Below are 19,735 nucleotides of genomic sequence, written 5' to 3'. Positions count from 1 at the left end.
CCCCTTCTACTATTTCTGTGCTAGCCTACACTTTTACAGTTAACAGCATGCACAAGCGCTGGCCTGTAATCTAACTAGTTTGCTCTGATTGACAGATAATTGTTCCCATGTATCTTCAGTACCGGTCCATCTTCCCTCCAGCATGTGAAGTCTGCTAGCTCTCTGTCAATATTTAAGACTTGCTTTTCTACATACATGGGGCTTTTCATCCATTCTGTTTGTTGTGTGTATGCTATGGACTGGATTAAGTAAAAATGATGGCTGCACCACAGCCATTGATAAGCATAGCTATAGAGGTATCATACGCTTTAATTCAATTCAAACCTATGTATGAGCTTACTATTCTACAGGGGCTGCTGGTCAAAGATTCATTCAGCAACCTATTATGGAATATTATACTACTTTGGTGATACATTCTAAAAAATTTAAAAAGATGCAATTAGACTTGTTGAGGCACAAATATTGTCATTTATTATTATTGACAATTCAGAACAATTTCCAGTTATAAAGTATAAAAAAATAACATATCAGAAACAGTTTTTAAGACAGAAAAAAAAAATCAGTTTTTAGTTTGTTTGTCTGACCTTAAAAAGACACGTGATTGGTTATGTAGTCCATGTGCTCTGCAATACAGATAACTTTTATTTTCCCCGTTCTGTTAAGCATGATAAATATGCCCTCAGTTTTTAATAAAGCAGCTCCTCACCAAAACCACAGAGATTTTGGATCCACGTGCACTAAAACCACAGAGAATCTGGATCCATGTGCACCAAAACCACAGAGAATCTGGATCCATGTGCACCAAAACCAGAGAGAATCTGGATCCATGTGCACCAAAACCAGAGAGAATCTGGATCCATGTGCACCAAAACCACAGAGAATCTGGATCCATGTGTACTAAAACTACAGAGAATTTGGATCCATATGCACCAAAACCAGAGAGAATCTGGATCCATGTGTACTAAAACTACAGAGAGTCTGGATCCATATGCACCAAAACCACAGAGAATCTGGATCCATGTGCACTAAAACCACAGAGAATCTGGATCCATGTGCACTAAAACCACAGAGAATCTGGATCCATGTGCACCAAAACCACAGAGAATCTGGACCATGTGCACTAAAACCACAGAGAATCTGGATCCATGTGCACTAAAACCACAGAGAATCTGGATCCATGTGCACTAAAACCTCCATATTAAGGCCAGTCAAGGGACCAGCAATGTGTGACCCTAATATTGAAATAAAAATATAGCAGGCTGGCCTTTGTACCAAAGTGGCCTTTAATCAAAGTGTCACTATATATAATGGCACCATCAATGAAAATATAGACGAATAGCCCACCTGTATACCTGTTACAAAAGATGTATGTCCATGACCAGCGAAACACCTTGATCAAAGAGCACTGCCAGGACCTAAAGCAAGGTGCTTTAACTTATTTTATTATTTAAAATCTGAATATTTGTGGTCCCGCTTGCTGTTTTTTAAAGTCTCACACAGTTCAAAATATTTAAAACATCATTTACAATTGAACCCCGTCATATTTAGTTTACAAAGGTGAAGTCCTGGCGTGTGTCTGTACATCATGTTCATAGATAAGATTATCACAGTACCTTCTCAATTTGCCAGTGCGCAGTCTTTCAATATTACAGAATTACAAATTGAAGGCATAGTAACATATTCCTTTTGCGGCTGCCGATAAACAACCAAACACTAGTATTAATATTTTGGTTTGTCATTTATTGTATCCAAGAGACATTTAAAAAAAAAAAAAAAACGTTCTGTAAGAAAATAGCATTAAAACTGAGCCAGGAGCAGAAGAGCAGTAGTAGAATCCTCACTTGTAACTGTGGGTGTGGGATGTTCACTTTCTACCAGATCATACAGTATAGAAGGTACTGCACATGTAAATTATTTAAATCTATTATTTAAATCTGTCAACTACATCAAAAGTGATTGATAAAGTTGAGGAAGGTTTAATCAGTCAATTAGCTAACAATCAGGTTTTTTTTTTTCTTGACACTATACAAGATTATGTAATAGAAAAATGATCTTTAGAAATAGTTGGAAAAGATGATACAAAAACAAGTGCAAAAGCATCTAGTTGGGTTGGGGCGGGTTGGGTTGGGTAGGGGGGTTAGCAGAACAACCTCAATAAATGCCTTGATTGTGATTTTCCAATGTAAAACACTTTCCTAACAAAGCAACAGTTCAATACAAATTAATTAGTAAGGCACAAAGCCATTTGGGCAGATACTGTCCAGTACCAAAAATACCAACATGTGCTTGCTCTAATGTGCGCTTAATACAACAATGCACCTTTGTGCACCTGAGCCTGCAGTGCAAATGCTGTGTGTCCCTTTCTTGGAAGAGACATTCATAAAGCTTTTTGATTATATAGTGTGGTAGAGGCCTTTTCTTGTCTCAGTTTCTTGGAGGAGTCTGGTTTCCAGCACGTGGCCAAGGAGAACGCGAGGATAATGCAGAGGTTTAATGTGACACAGGCTAGAACAGCAGCTACAGTCCCTGTGAAAGTGGTGGCGGGAGCGTGGCTCAAGAGCCAGCCACGTCGGAGCGTCTTGTCCATCATTATAGCTTCCATCTGGAAATGCGTGCCAAGAACTGCACAGATATGGAAAAGCTGGTGACTGTGCCCTGTATAAAAAATACATTCAATAAGAAATACATACTACATTTTTTTTTTTTTTCTTGCACAGTGCTCTGTATAATAGAATCCCTCGACTGAAAAGAAATCCATTGGAAATATTGTTCATGGGTGTAAAATAAATAAGCGACCTAGATTGCTCTATTATGTGCTGCTTCATAGTCTTTTATGCCATTATTGTAGCAATATCGACTTAGCTGCAGCTGTCTGTCTTTGTTTTGCCCATATTTCTTTATCAATGCTGTTTTATTACCAGTTCATGTCCAGTGTAAAAATAGTCAAGTTTATATAAGACTTATTTTTGTTGCACGTTTCTAGGAATTAAACACAGTTTGATATTACTGAAACTTATTGTTGTTGCATCCTTTAACAAAAGACTAAGATGCTTTCATGAGAATATGAGAGCTAAAGGTAACAGAAATTTGAAAAATATTATGTCCCCCTTTAAGACCTGTATAGCAAGCCCCTCCGTTGCGCAATGTGTTAAAAACACAGTTCAGTCTGAACAGCGCGAGCTGTCTACAGGGACAGGGACAGGGCAGAGATTTGATTTCTGTTCAACATTTTAATACATCTAGTACATACTGCTGTTTTGAGTTCTGGAACAATGGGAGCACAATTTGAGAGCTGAACTGGACCGATATCTAGGAACATTAGCACATAGCTTTGTGGTAACAGCTGTGGTTTGCATTCTTGCATTTAGCGAATGATCATGCCCGTTGGGAGTATACCAGTGCCACCCATGTGCGTTACCTGAATAAAGGACTGGATGGCAGCCAATGAGTTACACCCAGGGGGAGATGAAGGATAATGTATGAAATTACAGGCACATGCTTATATAAAACTGATAGATTCATAGGCAGTAGAGTACTGAATGCAGGTACTGAGTTTAAGGATGCTTTAGTTTTTTTAAAGCCTGTTGTTAATACATTAAATGTTTAAGGTACAAAGCCAAAACAGTCTGAAACAGTTTAATTCGCACTGCATCTTAAACAACCGGTACTGGCTTCTGATTCAAAGACACTGGTACATGTAAAGATAAAGGAAGGTTATGGCACCAGAAAGGCATGGTTCAATGCATACAACCTTCACAGTTTAATCCTTCATGCATGAAATATTGAAACTCGCTGGGCAGAGAATACATGCATTTCTCATTGGCATCCTCATAGGAGGTTCTCATGCATTTTATTCACCTTCTATCTGCCCCATATAAAGACTACATGACAGTTTTACCCGTCCGCATATGAGGTCACCATGCATGAAAAGAGTAAAAAAAAAAACACTATGGAAGAAGCCTGGAAAGTGTTTTTGAAGAATAGCTACCAAAGAAGTCGAAACTCCCGGGCGCGAGTCTCTCGGGGAGGTGCATAGTGAAGAGGAAGCAGGTGAGGAAGGCGAGGGCTGTGTGTCTGTAGTGCAGGGCGTTCGTCTCGTTGTCAGTGCAGCCCTCTCCGGAGCACAGGAATATCTGGAGAGAATACAGAGGCAGCAGCAGCAGCGCTTACAGAGATGCCACAGTCTAACAGTGCCAGCAGGCATCTCTGGGATTATGGAACTGTTGGTACTAAAAATCTACCCTGCTAACTGTGGTCAAGCATAGTGAGACTGGGGAATGCAGAACAAACTTACTGTAAAGATGTACCATGGTAAACTTGTATAAGGGGTATTACACTCAGCAGGACCAGATAAAGAATAGCAGTTTTAAAAGTAAAGCCCCTCTAAATGTCAGGCAATCTACTTACCCTGTAGAACAGCGGAATGTTGTCGAACATGTAGGGGTATGCGAAGGCCAGCGTGCGAAGGGATTTACTCAGCTTCGGTCTTTCCAGTTCTGGAAACCTATAACACGGTGAGGAATGACAGTCACATACCATGCAATACAAGCCTTCAATTGCAGGGCTGAAAGTACTCTATGAGATTTTTTTAAATGTGTATTTATAATACTGGTACATGTCTCTATGCATGCAGAGAGTCAATCTAATTAAATGTGAAATTACCTTTACTCAGTTAAACTGGCAATATAATTGCCTTCAGAGTTAGGAACAGTGCTAAGTCAGTATTAAAAATAAATGAAGGGATTACAAGGCAGTAATGAACCAATTTGTTTTTTGGTCGCTTTACATATAGTATAATTTGCAACACATCAAACTATTCAATAATTTAAGGAACTGACCTAAAATTATCCTGCTGTGTTATCACAGAATGTAATATCAAACTCAGCAGCATGGATATTAAAACAAGCCGGGTTTAGGGTTTTTTTTTTTTTCGTTCTCTTACTGCAGATATAGACACATTTGATAAAGTAAATAATTTGTATGATCATCATGCAAAAGAAAATGTAATAATATGAATCACATGCAGTCCTGGTAATATAGTGTATTTCACTGCACAATAAAGATCTGCTTTGGTATTTAGTTTGAATCAATATTTACTATACAGCTTATTGCACTGGAATAACCTAAACCATGATGTAACTCTAGTTCTATAAAGTATTCATAAATTAAACTTTTTTTTTTTAGTTTGTTTATGGCTTGGCATGTTTCTTTAAACTGAATGAAAAGCTTTTTAATGCTTCATTCTGTACCTGGAGTTTAAGCTGCTTGACCGCAGTGCTGCAAGTTGATGTGTACGTACATGACAATGAGGCCGCATAAACATTAGAAAACGTTTGAGTTTTAATTTAAAGTGTAATCTGGGTTTCCTGGTCCCACCCTTAAAATAAGACACACTGCAGATGGATCCAAAAACAAATGTATAATGAAGCACACATTTTACATGTAAACATTTGCAAATAAGCGTTTGATTCGTAATTAATTTTACAAACTGCAAGCAAAAATTATTTTCCATTATTAAATAAAAAAAAAAATCTTAATCGCTTTCATTTTGATCACAAAATCCATTATGATTTTCTTGAGTTCATGCAGCTGAGTCCAAAGAAAACAAAAGCCTCATTAGGAAACTGAACTCTGCTGTGGCCTAGTAGAATCACAAAATACAAATCACAAACCATGTCATGAAATGTGACAGAAACATTTTGGCATGGGTCTTTACTTTATAAAGGAATAACCAATGGCATGCAGAGACCGTTATTAATTGTAACTGGATTATTTGTTGTTCTTTACAAGGACAATAGCTGCCTGGTAAGTATCGTTTTGGCTCTAGATTATTCTAGTAATGTTTAACTTCAGATAAGCCTTTTAGGTTTGTCAAATGCTGTATTATAAGAGTTTAGAAGTGAGTTTACAGCACCAGTACCATTGTACCCCTTTCTACAAATTGTTTGCTTTTAAGGTTTGTATTTTTCTCTGCAAGGTAAGGGTCATGACTAAAGACAAAAGCCATATTTTGTTTCTACTGGTCCATGCTTTTATACCCAGCCAAGATATTATTGAGGTCTACCAAACGATGCAGCCTACAGCATGTGCATATAACGAAAGAAAACAAACCCACATGTATGTAACATTTTTACTGATACTGTTTTGCACAAATGCAATAGATTTCTTTCTAAACTGAATTCTGGCATCTTCAAACCATCTCTTGGCATTTCTTTTAACCTGCAATTGCATTTCTAGGGAAATTTGGGGAACAGTTTCCATTTAGAAAGTCTCATTTTTATTTTGAGATGACCAGAGGTCAGTTTAGCAATGGCATCTTTTACACTCGGCCGTGTCGTGCCCGGTTGGAGTGCAGCATTTCAGTGGTTCGTGATACACACGTGGTTTAGTTTGTGCTCCACATAGTTTGGTAGCCAACAAGACATAGCAGGCAGTCCACATTAACACAGTCTGGGACGCTTATTGTATTTTTTTACCTTTCTACGACGTCATGGTTATAATGGACAAAAGGTATACCAAGCCTTCATGGACAGTGAGGAATGGAGAGATGGGAGGTTAGACAGCATTCAGGCAAAGCATTTAAGAGACGGGGCAAATAAAAAACAAATAATAAAAAATAATTTACTTGTTTTTTTTTTCACATTGACCACGATGTGGTCGTGTCACACATGTGTTTTAACTCATACAGAAATTTGAAACACTTGCCATTAGCACTGTCAATAGGTTCTTGTCATGGGCAGCCAGGTTGGTGCTGACCAGTACAGGATGACTCTGCAATGATGACCACCTCTGTCTACAGCAGGGAGTATGTAAATAGTTCAGAATAGCCCCCATGTAGAGTAATCCATATTGAGACCACAGCTTTTCTATGTTACTCAACAAATGCTAAGGATGCCATTTATTCCCAATATTAAACAGGCTTGTGAGGGACTGCTCTATCCATTGGTCTTCCATATCAAGTTCTATAGGGTGCACAGAACACCATCACAGTCGCTCAGTAAGCTCCTACCCATCTTCAACTATATCTGAATGAAGTTCAGGGTGCTCTACCTTTGCTCATCCCTAGTTAAAATAAGTATCATTATTTAATTTATTTTATTTATTTTTGAGCTATTGCTTTACACTCCCAAGGACTACCTTGGAGACCAGATTGTTTACTCTCATAGGTACAACTAAACAATGTTGAAGAGCATGGCAATGAGCGAGGCCTGTACCTGGAGAAGCAGGCGAGCCCGGTGCAAACGATGGTGTTAAACACTGCGATCGGCACGTAGCAATGGTGGAAGGAGCTGTTTATCCACTGATCTGGGATAACGTACGCAGAGTAGGAAATGGCAGAACCTGCACGGGAGAAATAAAGGTTATTAACGATTTCAAGGCTTTTTTATTGTTGTTTTTTCTGTTATGTTTGTCTACTCTGCTTTTTCCCATGCTTATAACATATATTTACCATGCTCTACCATGTATGTGTGTGCACTGAACACATAAGAACAAGCTTCCTACACACTTTGGACACACCCAATAAATGTTTTATTGATACCAAAACTGATCAAGTAAAGTAAAGTTTGTGACCAGGGCCCAGGATATCATTTCTGGTTTTGCGAGCCATGTGTGTGTTTTTTCACGTATCTCACAGCTGGTTTTAATTCAAGGAGACAGCCACACTGAGACCACTTGGTTTCATCGTGCAACCCTCACCTAAACTGTAGAGGCTGAGCGCTCCGTAGTCGAAGAAGAAGCAGACATGCCTGGCTCGAGGAGACATGGTGTTGAAGGTGTGCGCACAGCTGGAGGTGAAGGGGTAGATGCAGCAGGAGACCAGGAATGCAATCAACGGCCAGGAGAAGGCGTCGTTCCACACGTCCAGCGTGTACAACAGGGCCAGCAGATTCCACAGGAAGTACCTGGCAGAAGAAATTATAGCTTTGTGAATAGAGCCCATTGTGCTAACATATAAAGTTGAAGTGGAGATAATAATGTGTGTCTGCTATAAAAGTGCTACACCATGTGAGACACTACGCTTTAGTGTGGTCAGGTTTCATTGTTTTCAGAGTCTATATGAAAAGACATGTGAACCCAAACTTCATTGCATATACTCCCTCTACATCTGGATGAGGAGTTCAGCATATCACAGTCAAAATCGCAATCGCTGTCTGACAACTGACTGTATTGTGCAATGCTTTGCATATCGTTATCCAGATTCAGGATGCGGCTTTGAGTTCTGGTTTGGTCAGTTAATGACTTGCCAACTCTCAGATAATCAAGGATCGCAGCAGAGGGAATGATACACACAGTACTGAGAGAGAGAGATGCTGTATCGTAATGAATTGCAATAAACAGCTATAGGTCCCAAACAGCTGTAAAAACCTTACACCCCACAACAAATATCATCATTGTTTGTTTCATCTCTTTTGGATTACAGTAAAGGTTTGCCACTGCAAGCCATTGAGAGTATATTCAATATCTCCAACATTTGCCTATGTAACAAAAATCATTAGATAGATAGATAGATAGATAGATAGATAGATAGATAGATAGATAGATAGATAGATAGATAGACAGAGATACATTCCTTGCGGGTCCCTCAATGAATGTTTTGTTACATGGGCAAACGTGGGAGAGATTGAATGAGTTGTCGGTTTCGGTGCGTTCACAGAGTGTTTTTATTGTTTATGAACAGAAATTCCTAATGACGAATGGGAATACACAGCTCTGAAAACCCAGCCTGATGTTTACTGTGAAAGCTGTAAACTAATTAAGAAACGTTTATCGTATAGACCCTGCATTAACGATGAAAACAACAATGCAGCCCAAAGCCCTCCTCGGGAGTGTGTCTCTTACTCGAATAAGGATTTCCCCTGAAGACTTCAAAAATGCACCACAGAGAACAGCTTACAAAACAAAGCACAGAGGCTGCATGACAAAGGAAACAGGTATGCTTCATAGGGTTTTACAAGCTGGATTAGTTTTGTAATATTTTAACTAGTTGCAGATCCACATTCCAGGGTAATGTACTCGCTGCTTTGCTTTGTCCAAAAATTGCTTTGTCCTTAAAATTAGCAAAATAGGACATACACGCGATTCTGTATTATTTTCTGAAAATGTACCCTATACCCAATAGAGGTGAAACAGCTTCCATAGTAGGCAACATCCCCATACTATAGACCCTTTGTGTTTTAATCTGAACTTCACAGTGATCTACAATGACAATGGCAAAGTCACTGGTACTGTAACTATTTGAAAACGCAGAGTCTCCAAATAGAGGGGTAATGGCACTAGGAGGAGTGTTAACGTTTAGCAGGAGAGATGTGTTCACTGTTTAATCATAATGAGAGCTAGCTCACTTTCCAGGAATCCTAAACAGATCAAAACAAGGGGAAAGTGGATTGGATTTATGTGGGCTAATCATTAACAGTTTATTCAGCATAACCCTTCTGTCTGAATGTCAGGTATCAAGAATATGTACCCTCTTTGCTAAACAAAACAGAGTTTTATGACTTCAGTGACTGTCAAGTTCACCTGTGTCAAAGTTTAATCTTTGCTTAAGCATGTGGGTGGAATTCCAATATTCCCAATATTAATCATTTACGATAACACTGTTTCCTTGGTCTGTGGTTATGAAAGGAAAGTCACATTTAAGTCACATACAAGTGCACCTTACAGTGCAGTTCCGTTTGTATCCAAGACAACTGGATCTAATAATTGAACACTTTTTTGATTTGAGAAAACAGCCCCACTTGAAAAGAAGAAAGGTCAAGCGAACACATTTTACTGACTTGAGTTTACTTCCAATCACACTGTTGCTTAAGCTTTCCCACCATCTAGACAGCCAAATGAACTTGGTTTGGTTCGTTTACAAATTAACCGTGTTTTAATTTCTCTCACCATATGTCACTGCTTGAAACGTACTTATCTGTTAGAATTGCGTTTATTACTGTATAAAACAACCTGGAAGCCGCAGAAGGTCTGAAATATGATGTGCAAACCATCTGTACACATAGCAGAAAAACAGCATTAAAAAAAATAAAGAGAATAATATAAAGTTTCCAATTCTGCCACCAGTCTGACACTCCAGATTAAAACCATGTTCTGAATTAAGATGATGGCGGTGGGGTGCAAGCAGGGTGGATCAGTTATAAAATGTGCATTTTGTGGAAATTACAGTGATACTGAGCCCCCAAACCCTTTAAAGGAGCAAGCCATTGCTTTGTCTATCTAAACCGGTTATGAATAAATACATTTTTTACAGCCACAAGGCAGGTCAAGGCTTGGGTTTCAAAGCCAGTGTTCTCCAATGATGACATTGTTTTTTCTTGCTCTTGTGCAAAGTGGAAGATCTCAAAACTCACATCAGAGACTCTGCATCATAGCATTGAAAAGTTATTGCAACTTAACCAAGACACTTTGCTGGACCCCTAGGAAACCCTCATGCAAAACTGCTGTGCCGGAACTATATAGAGCCAAGCACTGTGTTTCAGTATCAGCAGCAAAATGTGTTTAAGTACAAGCTGCAGACAGATAGTCTTCTGTATCATTTCAGTATCCTCCTTCTATCACGCTAAATTAAACAACTGACAAAACCGTACCAGGTAGGCAGAAAGTGTGTCCAGATATTCAGTGTTTCATTGGTCAGCTGGAAGACACTGATGATGCAGTCTTTGGCTGAGCTCCTTGGGTGACGATACCCAAAGATAATGCTGTCTTCATGATACACCTGCACAACACAAGAGCATTGAAAGAGATAAAGTATATAATGTCAAAGTCTCTCAATAACCGTAGTCCCTTACCCTGGATTCATTTCAATCCATTCTGCCACATGCATTTAAAGCCATATTCTTCATGTAGCAGTTACTTTCTGATCACTTGCTGATCACTTGCTGGTTTAAAAATGATTCTTATCCTAATTGCACTTATATGCGGACAATGTGGATTTATACCATTGTTGTGCCTGATACCTTATGAAAGTTAACCATGATCTTTTTGCACTGTATTTCTGCAGTTTTCCCATGCTTTTCCTGTGGTTATATACTGTGCATTTACCATAGTTTACCCTGGTTTGCCATCTTTATAAATATGCTTTAGCGTACCTCGTTAGTCTTTACAATGCTTTTATTATAGTAGACTTTTATAAGGGATGCTATTGCTGTGCATAATGGACCGCACTGAAGGGTTGAGGTACTTACTTTTGGCACTTGATTGATAGTGAAGAGCCGGGGAAGCTTCAGGCTCAGCATGGCTAAGAGGTGCGGTTCCTCTATGTTTCACAGTGCGAGTGGCTCTGCTTCTCAGGCAGGCAGGCAGGCTGTGTGGGAAGCTGCTGCTGCTCTCACTGACCTCATCCAAGCATTACCACTCCCAGTCCTCCCTCTGCTCACTCTGCGATCTGTCACCCGCGACTCCTCTCCAGGGCAGCTGTGCCAAGGAAGAAACAGGGATTACTGTACATCTCCTGAGTGCTGAAGCTATAGCAACACAGGCAATCGAGAGAAGCAAACCCTGCAGATAACCCTGACTTCTGCAAAGTGCAAAGTACCTTATTTTAATTCATCAACAATATAACACGCCCCTAACAAAACATTGCTTAAGACTGTCCTTAGTGTTGTTGATTGGACCCACTATGTGTTCCCACCGTGCCTTAGGTTATTTTTTTGTGTGCTCAGGCTGAAGAGGAAATGTCCCAAAAGCACGTTAATCAGTTCGATGGAGCCTGGAATGAAGAGGACCACCTTTCAGCGGCACCTGTGGTGAACTGAATTCTCTGTATTTTTAGCTCAAGATGCATACTTCCTTGACAACAGATGTCATTTACCTACAGAGGCTAAAACTAGAAAAACAGGCATTACTGTATGATGCAAAGCAGATACAAAATAATTGACTCGCTAACACAGCGTAAAGAATTGGAAACTTAATGTCTTTCTGAAAGGAGACTCCACCCATCAATCTCATATGTTACCAGTTTAACCAGTCAAATAGGTCTCTGCCCACAAACCCGTTGTTTCTTTGTTTGGTCCTCCTCCTCCCTGCCTCCACCCTGCAGCGTGCCTTGTCTAGGGGGAAGGTGGCCCCAAGTGCCACTTGTCCTGCCTGCTGGCCGAGTCATTCTTAATCACTGTATTGCATTCATCTTTGCTCGGCCAGCATAGGGGAGGCTAGCAAGCTTCAATGGATAAGGCCATGAGTCAAATTAAAATGTGAATGTATTATATATCTGTCTTCAATTATGTTCATGTCAGGAATAACTGTTTGCCAATTGTTCATGTGTCCATCAGGAATATCTTTCGCAATCAAGAAATTGTTATTTTCTACTACTAAGTGGACCTCTCCTTTCTGAAAACCTAAATACTGAGAATTTGGGCTACGCAGTTTAAATGACTGCAAAATGTAAAATCTATTTCAGGTGTGATATTTTGGAGAAGAATAAAAGCAAAAGATTATTTTGCTGAATTGGAAAATTCAGAAATCAGAAGGACAGCATCCCAGAAATCATGACAATTTAATGCAGAAAAAAAGGTTGGAAAACAATTATTGTTACACGGTCTCTAAACAGATTATGCACAAGCTGTAGCTTAAATGAAAAGCAAACTTCCAAACATTATTTTTTTAATGAATGCTGGTTGTTCTGTGCTGTGAGTTCAAGGGATTGTGGAGATTGAATGAGTCAAACAGGTTTTAAATATCACCTGACTAATTACAAATCAAATAACCTGTGTACTTCCCATTACTGTAGAGACCACTCCTAGATACTCATTTCACAACATCAATTATATAAATGCTTGAATCTGACGCACATGCATTCCCTACTTTGTTTTCCTACTGCAAGGGTGAACAGATTCAACCCAGTAGTCTCAGACCTGGTTGTCTGAACATAAATAAAGTATCACGTCTTCAGATATACTGTTTAAATGGCTTCCCTCATTGGTGATGAAAATATCTGAAAACAAGGAACACAGTCAAGTTGATGAGCTGCACTGGAACGCATGACTATAGCATCCAGTAGGGGCTGCAGTCCTGCTGAAATGTTCCACAGAGAATAAACTGATCAGTCTGCACACATTTATATTAAGGTGCAACACAGTCACTCTCCCTCCATCTGCTACCTGTCGCAGCACATTTCTTAATGTTAACAACATTTCAAGCTGCAATCACTCTAAAGCTATGATGCAGCGCACCTGTCTTGCCTTAGCTCTGTGTTCAGAGTCCTTTCCATGCTGGCAAGAAGCAGTGCTTTGTTTCTTTTTTTTTTTTGTTTGTTCGTTGTTTATCTCGACAGCAACGTGCCTGTTAAACTTGTTAATCAGCCACACATTGTAATGATAACAGTAAAAAAAAATGCTTTGGCTGTTTAGCTTTTTACCCATCAAGATGAATGAGCACTTTTACCATGTATTTATCATATTTGTTTTAAGATAGTTGACCGTACCTTACCAGCAGTGGCTATGCTTTACTACACCTTATTTTCCCCAGTGTCACCTCTGTTGCTAATGGGCTGTATTTGATTGCAGTAAGTTAATAATCTAACATGCTTTTTCATCCAATTTCTTCAATGTCTTAACAATCAGCCAATTACTGTTTAGAAGATGTTAAACTCGCCAAAACAAAAGCTAGAATTCTGGCAGGTTCTCCACCAAGCATCTGCTCACACTGAGAAACCTGCAACCAGCTTGTGGCAGAGCAAAGCTCTGCTCTTTAGAAATTGGCAGGGATGGGGTTAACTTCCCCTACCTGCCTGGGTTTATTATGTTCAGGTGGCTGGGGTTGATTAGTTGATTAGGTTGATTAACGATCAATCAGCGCCCAGCCACCTGATATAAAAGGAGGCCTCTGCTTCTCATTTGGGGAGAGGGAGCTGAGGAAGCAGGTTGGTGTTTGTTTTGTGGTTTTTGAATTTTCTAAATCCAGTGAAGGCATTGCCCAGCCTGGAAACTTTATTTTTGTGAGTTTTGTTTCTGCTTTATTTGTGTTTGAGTATCTGTTATTTTGCCCTTGTGCACTTTATTTTTGTTTATTTATAATAAAATAGTTATTTTTTTGAACTGCAGTCTGTCTCTGGGCCTCTATCCACTCGCCAGCCTGCCACACAGCTCTTTTGCATTTAGCTTGTTTTTGTTTTTGCAAAAACAAAACATTGCCTCCAGGGAATTCAATTGTAATGCTCTAATTTGTACCACCGGTTAACATCCTTAACAACTTCTCTCATTTTCAATAAGAGAAGAGGAGCTTGTGCAGGAAGCACTTCAATTTCAAACTGCAAACTTGCATCAGCTGATATAAAACTGAGGGTTCTGGCAGTTTACATCACTGTAGCTACAGTACACTGTACTGTATGCCTTACATTTATTACATATGCAAGAACTTACAACAAAATGATATTATGGAGACTATAGCTTTGTTAAATGCATGTTGTTAACGTACGGAGTTCCATCCTTACAGTCACACACTTGTGTGCAAAGTGCATGCTGCAAATACTAACAAACTGCAAATCCAGTGTAACTACATGTTGTTAATGCACCTGGATTTTGAAGTGTATCCAAACAATCGTTCTGCATCCTAATCACTGGTTTCTATGGTTTAAATGCTGTGATACAGCAGCACATTCTTGTATAATGGCATGGTTTCCCCCAACGCAAATACTGTATGCAAGGAAGATCCAGGTAGTGTATAGTACCTAAACGTCTACAGTTTATCAGTAGATTTTTCAGTGTCATTTTCATCAAGAAAAATTATAAAACCAATTTCTTTAAATGTTTCCTGAGAAAGCGGATTCTTTCTTAGACATATCAGTAACGGTATTTGCATAACCAAATGTGACTGCTTTACATCGACTGTCCCCAGACAATGTTCAACACTGTGTCTTGTCACCTAATGTTTAATATTAGATTATGTGATTAAGGCATTGCTGAAAATTTTTGGCTGTTTTCAAAAGATTTCAATAAAGAGATACGGATCAAAGATTAAAAGAAATTGGCTTGCTGGTGCTCACCCTTATGAAAGTTTACCATAGTAAATTGACACTGTAATTTTGCAGATTTCCCATGCCTTTCCCATGGTTATACTATGCATTTACCAGAGTCTGCCTTGTTTATTTCTGAATTTACTTTTACCATCGCTCTGTGGGCTTTGGATATTTTGGAGGATGTTTTAAAAACCTTTACTCCAGTCTTTAAATAATGAATAGCTTCAAGCTCCTTTCACATGAGTTTTCCTTATTCTAGATTATTTTTCAAATTCTTTAATGTCACCTTTTGTACTTTTTGAGTACTCAATAGAGACGTTAACTGGGTGTGGCTGGGGAAAATATTCACATGATGTACGGAAAACAAAAACTCTGAAAGAGTGAACAAACAAACCCACCTAAATCACATCATCCAGTGTGTTTAGTTCATTCCCTCATGCGCAGGTTGTACAGTTTCCAATAGAACAGCTCTGTATAAAATGTCTATTTTAGCATTGAACAGTAATGGCAGTTTGTTTTGCTTGCTTGATCGTAACATTCACACGCACACTGCTGATTTTCCTATCATAAGTAATTGTGAAGTTGCACTTTCCGTTTCTAGTGGTAATTTATTAAACATCGTATTGACATTACTTGAATCAATAATACAGCAATCCCCGCACTGCCATTGGATGGAGCGTGCATTTCGGATGGAGATGGTCCACTTGCCTGTTACAACTAACCTGTATTGCAGAACTGAACCAGAACCGGCTTTTCGTTCTGGTGTGGGTCTTCTGATAAACGTTGTTGTAACACAAGCTGTGTATAACAGTTCTACTACCACTCCTTGACCATGAAGGTGAAAGCATCAGGCTATTATATATTCTAATACTATAATGATATACAGTGCAAAGTCCTGCCCACCTTTCCAAGCCTCCGACAGTTAACTGCAGGACTGGGATTAGTGCCGCTTTCAGTCTCTGCAGCAGCAGACCCTGACTGCAGAGGGACCGGCAATGAACTTTGCTGTGTGTTTCCGATATGACTCGGCAAAACCTGTAGATCCAGTTTACACATGCAATAGTAACTATAGTGAGCTGGGTGGATGTGCAACTCCTTCAGAACGAGCCTGACCAGAAACACAGTGACAGTGTAAAACACAGGCAGGTGCATTGCTTCCAGATACCCCCTGCAGATGAAACAGCACTTCACAATATTCTAACCATACAAGTTCAAAGCAGGGTGCAGGATTCAGTGATTCCTTCTGCACACTTATGTATCAAAGTGAACTGTATTTTCCAAATCAATGCTAAAGTACAAGTCTTCCCTATTGATTTGTCCTATAAAAGAATTTCCCAAATGCTTTGTATGAATACAGGGGCCTCACCATGACTGCTAACATATCATATAACACTGGCTACCATAACTCCCTTTAAGCATGTTAAAGGCGTGCTAAAAAAGTAAAAGCTGGATCATATTTTTTACACCTGCACACGTACAACAAACATGTTCAGTCTGCAGACACTGATGAAATTCGAGGGTTTTTTTTGGTTTATTTATTTTTCTGCCCCAGAGCTAGAAGTTTGCATAACACAACGCTGTGCATTGTTCTTGTGTTATTACTCAGCCCAGTATGAAATAATGGTACCGTGTAAACAGCTGGGCTCCTTTTATTATTTCTATTTACAGCAGCGCTGGTTTACAGTAAACAGAGCTGGGGCGGCTGACACCTCCAACATGGGATTTTAACAAGGAAGCGACCTTAGTTATACATACAGTATATTAAAACTACTTGTAAAACTAAAAATCACAAAATCGGTATTAAACTTAAGAAACTATTTGAGAGACTGTATTCTGTGTAGACGCGCATCATTGTACTCTATAGCAACGGTGCGCTTACCTAAACACGAGAGTCTATATAGACCTGCCGAGGTGCTATGCGTGTCAGCACAGCGTTACATGGTGAATTACACTGTACGTATTTAGTTACTGTAAATGTTAGATATTTCATTAAGTCTTTATTTTTTAACAAAGTCTTCTTCGGACACAGTTAAAAGCAATAGGGAATGAAAACCAATAAGTAAAATGAATTACCACATTGGCCTCTCAGAATCCCACGAATGCTATATCAAAACAGTCAATACGCTCACTCAAACGCACCTTGCTGCCTCATTGAATTACACGCATCCAGAACTGCAGCGTGCAGAAATCTCTCGGAGCACAATGATTTGGAGCAGCCAGATCTTGAGTAAATAACTGAAATGTTTGATTCAACTGACCTGAATGACGCGACCCCTGCAACAACGACAGCACTGTGGATAAAGCATGTAACATTGTAACTGCAGAGAATACGGCATTGTTTTGTTTTCTTACCCGTGGTATGTATATGTGTGTATATATTTTGATCCAGTACAACAGAGATCCTCCAGTCTTCTATAGCAGCATGTACTGGGTGCCGAGGTTTTTGCACACTGTTTGATTCACTTGCCCTGGCAGCTCTCCGGCTAACTGACTGACAGCGCAGCGCACCCGGCATTGCCCGGGCTCACCTGTCTGCCTACCAAAGCGCTGCTCTGATTGGAGAAGAAAGCTCGGCTCGCATGACCGGTTACCTAGAGACACTTATCTGGAAGTAGGTGTGCGCTCCTCCCGCAGACGAGCCCATCTTTGCCCAAGGTAAGGCGTTGCAATATCTATCTGTCTAGCTATCTAAACACGAATTAATTTATAGCCCACAAGAAGACAAAAAATAAACTGAAACACTGTACACATACTTGCATTATTAGCTATTCGTCCTGGTGGGGTTATTAGAATGCATGTAGTGAAGTATCACTAGTGAAGCTGAAGTGGGAATTTTTTTTTTTTAATACTACAATATAATCAATTGGTCTGTGTTTACCGCTGTGTTCCGTAGCCTTCTGTGCACTCTACGTAACAAGACCCTGTTGTCATTCCAGTTTGTTTGCATCCTCCATCATCTTGCTGTAGAGACTAAAATACAGCTGAAAATCCATGCAACATTCACTTAGCACTTTGAACAGCACTGATCAGAAATGCTGCTTTATATAGGATTGCAGTAATAATTAGTTACAGTGCACATTGCAAATGTATGCGTTACCATTAAGATTCCACAATACATTAATATGTAATGGGAAACAGACTTGAATGATATTAATGCATGTGTTAAATACAGGCCCTGGTGATGCCATTTACAGTGGTGCGCTCAACTAGAGATATTACCAGAACCTTGTACTTTGGGTCAGAAGCATGAAACCTGGTATGAATAATCATGAATGTAAACATTTTCTGATATGGAACCACCCTCTCAGATCTTAGTACATGGCTGAAAACTGCAACCGCCCTAAAACTAGTTGCCAATTGATCATACGTTGTTGTTAGAACAGATTATAACAAAAATATAACACATTTAAAAACTATGTCACAAAGGTCAAATGTGTACAGTACACAACAAAATATTCACCTATTCCCATATTTTCTATTATGATAATCAACAGTAACCTGAGAGAACAAGCAGCTTCCTAAGCAGTTACAGAGAGCACATTGTTCCCGTGTAAAACTCGAGTGAAACAGCGACAACAAGCAGCAGGTACATTATATATCCCGACGAGTTGTGTTTGCAAACTACAGTAAACAGCAAACTAGCAAACACAACTGCTCGGTACAAGAATCTAACTGCAGCTTGCTGTTGCTTCACTCGAGTTTTACACGGTAGCAATGTTTGTTTGCGTTTCCTAACTGATAACGTAATACACAGAGGTGTGAGGCTTTTCCAAGGAATCTCAGGTACATACTTCAGATTGTCATGTGCAGTTACACACTGTCCATTGTTAGGATTGTCTTGTGCAGTTACACACTGCCCATTGCCTTAGTGTGCTTTCAGATAGATAAAGATAACTAGGCAGATAAATACATTTAGCACATAGTTAAATCGCGTTACTTGTAATTCCTAGGCATTTACCAAGACAGCGGTTCAAAGTATTTCTGCATGAAAACCATAAACTGTGAAAACGAATCCCTTGCCCTGATACATGATAACCATGTGCTGCTTTCTGTGTGGGAGAGAGAATTTTACACGAAGAATTGGAACAATACACCTTTAACAAATACAGAGGCACACGCCCATCTCCGAGCTCAGATATTTCTTATCAGGTCGCTGCAAGGGTAAGTTACTCTGAGAGCTCTATTAAGGTACACAGGAGTGCTTTTAACGCCTAGGTTTCAAACAAGGCACCACAATATTAAGAAACTAGTTGCAAATAATTCATAATAATGGTGTTTTATATATATATATATAGCTGGAATAGTTGGCAAGCATGGAAAATAATGATGTAAGGTGAATCAGCAAATAAAACAACACTTAATAGGGTATCGAATCAGCAAGAAATTAATTCTTGTGAAAAGGTAGACGAATGAAGTATCTGTTTAAATACTGTATGTGCGAGTAAAGGTTGGTATTGGGTGCTGAAGGCACAGCACATTGTCCCAAAACAGACGCTTAGAAGTTGCAGCAATCCTCCAGTTTTTTGTGAAATCTCCAGGATCCTTTTGTATTGCTAATGTATAACTAGGCAGGTTAATTTCAGGCACATCTACCCTTCACTGGCTTCTGAACACAGTTACTTCCACCTACCTCTCTTTGTTGCACTCTGTACTGCTCCTCTGTTCTCTGCGTGCAGTACGAGGGAGGAAACACGCTCACAGGAGGGAGTGGGTTCAGCGCATTACAGCTTAACATTGGAGTTCATTACATGAACGTGTGCCATCTTCCCTGTCAGTGAAAGG

General features: G+C 39.5%; 1 protein-coding gene across 4 annotated transcripts; it reads right to left on the bottom strand.

The window, feature by feature from the left end:
• Positions 1 to 1,112: 1,112 nt before the first annotated feature.
• Positions 1,113 to 19,647, bottom strand: LOC121299358 (membrane progestin receptor gamma-B-like). 4 transcript variants are annotated; one of them, XM_041227074.1, is made up of 9 exons: positions 19,584 to 19,647; positions 11,184 to 11,412; positions 10,587 to 10,714; positions 7,699 to 7,904; positions 7,215 to 7,341; positions 6,477 to 6,521; positions 4,408 to 4,504; positions 3,989 to 4,133; positions 1,113 to 2,655 (listed from the first exon to the last, which is right to left on the bottom strand). In XM_041227074.1, exons 2-9 carry the CDS (start codon positions 11,232 to 11,234, stop codon positions 2,378 to 2,380), a joined length of 1,077 nt encoding a protein of 358 aa, XP_041083008.1. In that variant the 5' UTR covers positions 11,235 to 11,412; positions 19,584 to 19,647; the 3' UTR covers positions 1,113 to 2,377. The 4 variants fall into 4 exon arrangements, with proteins under 4 accessions (XP_041083008.1, XP_041083006.1, XP_041083007.1 ...); XM_041227072.1 differs by lacking the exon at positions 19,584 to 19,647 and adding an exon at positions 17,306 to 17,496; XM_041227073.1 differs by lacking the exon at positions 19,584 to 19,647 and adding an exon at positions 15,676 to 15,729.
• Between the last annotated feature and the right edge of the window lie 88 nt (positions 19,648 to 19,735).

Source organism: Polyodon spathula, chromosome 24, assembly GCF_017654505.1.
Source record: "Polyodon spathula isolate WHYD16114869_AA chromosome 24, ASM1765450v1, whole genome shotgun sequence".
Classification (NCBI taxonomy): Eukaryota; Metazoa; Chordata; class Actinopteri; order Acipenseriformes; family Polyodontidae; genus Polyodon; species Polyodon spathula.
This window is presented reverse-complemented; position numbering and strand designations above follow the sequence as displayed.